This window comes from Limulus polyphemus, unplaced genomic scaffold (assembly GCF_000517525.1).
Source record: "Limulus polyphemus unplaced genomic scaffold, Limulus_polyphemus-2.1.2 Scaffold664, whole genome shotgun sequence".
NCBI classification, from domain to species: Eukaryota; Metazoa; Arthropoda; class Merostomata; order Xiphosura; family Limulidae; genus Limulus; species Limulus polyphemus.
The window spans coordinates 198,499-204,923 of NW_013666274.1; the positions used below are offsets into that span (position 1 = coordinate 198,499).

At 29.9% G+C, this 6,425-nt stretch overlaps 1 protein-coding gene across 1 annotated transcript in view; it reads right to left on the reverse strand.

The window, feature by feature from the left end:
• Positions 1 to 1,768: 1,768 nt before the first annotated feature.
• LOC106459816 (N-glycosylase/DNA lyase-like) overlaps positions 1,769 to 6,425 on the reverse strand; it is a 16,225-nt gene continuing 11,568 nt past the window's right edge. The window contains exons 3-6 of the mRNA XM_013919480.2: positions 5,772 to 6,054; positions 4,842 to 4,986; positions 4,271 to 4,320; positions 1,769 to 2,024 (exon numbers count right to left, since the gene is read on the reverse strand). Coding sequence (XP_013774934.1) covers positions 1,971 to 2,024; positions 4,271 to 4,320; positions 4,842 to 4,986; positions 5,772 to 6,054 — 532 coding nt within the window. The 3' untranslated portion in view covers positions 1,769 to 1,970. The remainder of the gene's footprint in view (positions 2,025 to 4,270; positions 4,321 to 4,841; positions 4,987 to 5,771; positions 6,055 to 6,425) is intronic.

A 6,425-nucleotide genomic window follows, 5' to 3' on the forward strand; every position in this document is an offset into this window, starting at 1 on the left:
GATTGACAAATGCATATACTATGTTACAGTTTTACATAAATTTGTTAAAAGAGGGAGGGGGGCTAGTGTACAAAACAATAAAATTGTATGCTAAAAAAATATTCAAAGTTGGGTGGCCGTTCCCGTTTTGGCTTGCTGGTTAGTCACCTATACTATATTATATGGTGGATTATATTGTAATATATATATATATATATTAATGTTTTGCTTCAAGAAAGTTTAAACACCCCATAAAGTAAATGAGTTGCGTATTTGAAATCATATAAAGTATCTTTCATTTGTAATAGCAAGAAAACATTAATTAATTAAAATACTTGTCACTCTTGATCTACGAAGCTTTGTTGCTTGTCATTAAACCTTTAAGTTAAAAGCTGATATTCGTTCCAAGCTATTTACTTTTTCTTTCTTAAGCTCATAATTTAATTTTACCTCTTCCCCCCCCAAAAAAAAGTAACAAAAATCAGAAAATTCTAATTTTAGTTTAAAATATTTTTAATTATTATAGCTCTTGATTTCTCGTGGGAAGAAAATAAAAATTTTATTATTATTATTTATGACACAGATACGTGACGTTTATTCTTCAAATTACCGATTTTTTTATATCGTTGACTAACGGTGGTGTCCAGTTATTGCATCATGCTGGGTAATTTTACGTTTTTGCCGTCATTAACTAACTAATAAAAAAATATTAGAATTAACAGCAAAATTGACGTTAATTTGTTTTTACAATTTTCTTTGTGTGACATACCTTATTAGCGATCCTACAACCAACAAAATTAGAGCCAGAAGGTAGTTCAATATATATAAATAATATTGAAAAATGTGTTTAAATATCGAATTGGAATATATATTATTATATTTATATAGAAGTTTACAGGATTACTAAAAGTACCAATAGTATTATAATTTGTTACATTTAAAGATGCTGGCGCCATCTAATGATTAATGAAGTAATTTCATGTATTTTCGATATTAAGTCAAGATATACTAAAATACTATGTAGTCGCCATCTTCTTTCAAACTTCAACCATTAGCAACTGAACATTCTGATTACAATCTAGAAATCAGTAAATAAAATTTCATTAGTTAAGCAACAAGGTGCTAAAATCTGCATAATTCTCTTTTGGTTTTGTTCTAATAAACTTTTAAAACCCTTACAGGACTTTGTGGACACCCTGTACTTTGGCCTCACGGAATTTAGGATGTTACAAAATCTTAAAAGAAAATTTTTGTATTTAACAAACTGAATCAAGTAAATTTTTTAGCAATAATGATTAATAGGAAGTTAAATATTAGGTATCCTGTCAGACCCAAATAAATACGTAGATGTAGTGTTTATGAACTCAGGATAAGCTAGTTCAAAATTGACAGCTTGATGTGTTATGTTTGATACCATTGTCATTTGCTGTGATTTCATTAAAAAAATATAGAAAACTACTTAATAAAATAACTAATTAAAGATAAAGAAGGATTATTGCGAAGGGACTATTTTTTTTTTACCATTAACTTTGTTAGAATCATCATAAGAAATACAGTGTTCAATATGATAAGAAATGTTAACGTATCGTAATGAAAGAGAATTTAATTTTGTGTAGAAAGTATTATTTAATTTTCAGAATTACTTTGTAATGAATATAAATAACATTTTGTATCCCTAACTGAATCTGTTTCTAGTGTCAGTGCATTTATTTTATTCAACGTGTTCTAGGTTACACCAGAATCACAGAATCTTAAACTGCTATTGGTAGGAGTTAATTACCACAGGTATCCATAACAACACGTGTTAAAAACTATGACAACCAACAGATAATTGTAACAGTCTATGGAATTCAATACACAGATCATCAAAAATTATGTTAACTCATCAATAGTTATAAAAATTCTTTATCACTAAAAATAAAATTTGTATTAAAAAATACATAGATTCATTAAATCTCTAGTTTGTTGTCAATTAAAAGTCACAATGTTGTTTATTTGGAAGTTTTCTTCTCTTTAAACTTCTTCAGATCTGCTGAAAATAGGACCTGGTTTAACAGAGCAGAAAAAATAATAATTATTATTATTATTACATAAAAACATGGGTTAGTCTATTTAAAATAAGCTTTTACAATATATTCTGTTCTATAAATAACTTATCAAAGAGAAAAATAATTTATAGATAAAACTGAAAACAGATCAATATGTAATACAGAGACCTACGACTTTGTTTACGCACATCACACGTAAAGTAGCATGATCTCTGAAAATATTCAAAATGTAAAAAAAAAACATTAATAATCTTTTAGTGGATAACTTCTTGATTCTTCTAACGACACATTCGAAAACAGGACTCGGTCTTATACTTCCAATAACGACACATGCAGAAACAGGACTCAGTCTTATACTTCCAATAACGACACATGCAGAAACAGGACTCAGTCTTATACTTCCAATAACGACACATGCAGAAACAGGACTCAGTCTTATACTTCCAATAATGACACATCCAGAAACAGGACTCAGTCTTATACTTCCAATAATGACATCCAGAAACAGAACTCAGTTTTATACTACCAATAATGACATCCAGAAACAGGACTCAGTCTTATACTTCTAATAATGACACATCCAGAAACAGGACTCAGTCTTATACTTCCAATAATGACACATCCAGAAACAGGACTGTCTTATACTTCCAATAATGACACATCCAGAAACAGGACTCAGTCTTATACTTCTAATAATGACACAAGTGCCTCAAAGGTTCCTGTTTATTACCATTTTCAAATAAACAAAATACTTTTGCTACCATGTACCTATTAAAATTACATGAAGATCACTATCCCATAGATTGTTTAGAGAAAGAAATATATTTCATGAAGTATAATCATAAGCACCTTGCTCCTAGCAACTTATGGGGATATGCTACAAAAAATCTATTCTTGAAAAATTATGAGCTCTGGTGAAGTGCACCGAGTGACGGATTTATGATATTTCTATTAAGTAAGCCCTTAATGAATATTCAAGAGTCAAATATTATACTTTAGGTTGTTCATGTACATTAGTTTTGTAATCCGAGTCTTAAAGCTGTGATCTGGTGAGAGTAATTCAGAGAAATTCAATACAATAAAACCATCTAAACAATCACAAAAGTATCTTACAGAGTTTTCTGCTTCCATTTATTTTTCTTGCACCCATTATGGAATGAGAAAGAGCAAATGGTAACTTGTAAGTCACTTTAAAGACAGTAGGAGGTTACAAAAATCCTGCACCCTCCAAAAACAACCAGCAAAAAGATCAGAAACAAAATAAACTGTACTTAAGCCTACAAATGTTCAGAAAAATTAAACAGTCCACACCATATCACCAGCCAAACCATTCCAGAACTTATTAACTCTAAAACCTATCGAAGATACCCACAATTGTAAACACCTGAATCTTAACATATTCAAAGATCAGAAACTTTACTCTCAAGTCTCATCACCAAACAACAGCTTTTTTCTTCAACAAAAATAAATTTTAAAGAAATCTTTCCGAACTAAACATTGATCAATTTAGGTCTCTTCTGTGAGTAAATCCTCAAAGTTTGAAGAAACTAATCCACGTATACATACAGCCCTTCTTTCTTCCATCAAGTAACAAGCAGTTGTCTGTGATATATATTCTAAAAGTTGGAAGGCTATAAACTATAACAAAAATCCAATGTTTATTAAATCTTGTTTAGAAAATTACATCATTTTTTTTACTGCTAATAAGGTGTAAACATAGTATTGTTACGTCTCCGTTTGTTAATTAACTTTCCGTAACTTCGTTCCGACGAAACTTAAGCGACACAAGTTCTTTCTTAATAAAACTGGTTTATTATTTCCGAATATAACTTTACCAATACACTCAACTTCAACAATCGCGCTAAACAAACGCTGTAACGTCTCTCGTGCTCTCTAACTGCAGTTCAATTACTCACTATCTCTACACACATTACCTTACCCTACCGCATCACGTTTTCCCCTCTTATATATACCAGCCAACCATACTAGTAAATACTAGAGCATTCGCCAAAGTACATGATAGTTCTAGAAACGTTGCGTCACAGTAGTCATGTGACTCGATGACGCAACAGTATTTTTTAAGAAAAATTAATTAGTCCATACATTCAACTTGAAAATGACTCTTCAAATCTGTTATATATCAGAGAATTTCAAAGTTTTCAAGATGGTGTACCTGCTAAATCCACATTTAGGGCAAGGGGTGCCAAAATTAGAGAGAAATTACAAATTAAACGTATACTTACCGAATGTGCCCAGCCTGCATACTCTCCAAATCGCTCCCTAAAAAAGTTACCTGAAGCAAAGAAAAAAAAAAAAAATGAATGACAGCAAACACTCAATATAAATTTACTTTTATTTGTTAATATCTAGAGCATTCTTCTATTCCAACTAATTACACATTTTTCTGTAATATGCAAGTGTCAGATGTTCATGCATTTTACTACACACGGCTGTTGGTTAGGTTGGTTATTTACAATAAGCACAACCAAGTTCATAAAATTGTACATCTTTAACCAAAACCCAACTGAATGTAAAATCTAGAAAGCTTTTGAATAATAAATTTTGAATGAGAAGATAAGAGATAAAGATTTGAACTATATTAAAATGCTAAAAGTTTATAGCAGAATTGTGCTTCTTTAACTACTTAATACTTAATATTCACATAAGAATATAGAGTAAAAACTTTATAAGCAAAATTTCAGAAAGGATAAAAAAAATTTTTTTCCTTGAAAGTTTAAGACTAAAAACAACAGGTGAACATACAGCTACGATGACAATTTGGAGAACAAAAACTAAAGATTACTAGTCACTCACCAACTTGTGAGTACACCTTATCTGTAAGTGATTTTGTAGCTTTCAAATGGTGAAGATAATCTCGAACTGTGATCTGCCAAACATGAGTGTCAATAGGTATTGCACCCGGTTTGTCTAAAGACATCAAGCACACACAGTCTGCCACCTATATGTTGATGAAGATGAATAATTACTTTATTAAAAATTACTGAGATTTAATACAAAAATTGTTTTTCCTTTTTTTTGCTTTTAAATCCATAATAATTTCGACAATTACAAATTATATTCACAATGTATTAAAAATCACTTGAATAAATAATAATGTTAACTACCACTAAAACTTAAGACAGTAAGAATGGTTTTACTTGTGGTGCCTGTCAACTTTTCTCTACGAATGTAATAATAATAACAACAAAGCACATGTTACAAAATCTAAAAGAACTTTTCAAGATACATAGCATACTTAACATTGAACTAAAAACTGACTTAATACTTTTCTCAAAGAATTGCTTTCTTATTTTTTTAGCCTGCATTATTTTTTTTATTATAACTGTGTTATAGGTAAGTTTAGTTGCGTAGTATTTAAACTTTTAACATCCCAAACAAATTTCGGTCAGAATTAAGATTTTTTTTTATTTTTATAAAACAGTTAGCATAAAGGATCACATATAAAGTGTAATAGACTTAAAGTAAGACCCAAAACTCGAGCACTTTTGAATAGTTCCGAAGAAGAAGAATCAACTATTCGAAAGTGCTCAAGTTTTTGGTCTTATTTTCAGTCTGTCAGAATTAAGAAACACTCCGGATATTTTATGGAATGATAAAAATATATATTAATAAAAGTATGACACTCTCTATATAGAGATTTTTACCATTTTCAAAACATATTATTCTTAACTAACTTATAGTTTAAAACAGTTCAGTAGTACAGAAGCTTATAAATAATTCAACCTTTGCTCCAACTCCTGGGAGTTGCATCAAGGCAGTTCTAGCCTCTTCATAAGGAACTTTTCTTAGCGATTCCAGCCACTCAGGAGAAAGGTTCAGAGTGATATGTTTTGCCGTTTCACTAATATATTTAGCTCTGTATCCAAATCCCAGTTTTCTAAGTTCTTGTTCTACAGTCTCACCCGCCAGAGCTTCTAATGAAGGAAAATTATAAAACATCCTTCCATTCACTTCAAGTAGTTTGGATCCGTATTTCTGACAAAGCTTTTCTACCATACTTGTAATCCTGAAAACGATAAACATTCCTTAAAAGAACTGCATTCTCGGAAGAAAGGAATATAACTGTTAAAAATCATTTTGGATATCCTACACTCCTTAACTACAATACGATTTTATTCAATACGTTGATTAAATATATTATTAAAACATTTTTAAAATCATACCAAAGTGAGCATGTGAATTAACTGTTAAGTAATTTGGTTTAAATTTCTTTAGAATTACTATTATAAATTGCTAATATAACTCTTGAAAATACTGAAGTAACTTGAACAACAATAATAGAAACCTAAAAACCCTATTACCATATACAGTAAAACTTGTTTACATGCTACAATTAAATATGCTTTGACAGCTTCAATAATGTTAACGTCACACCAT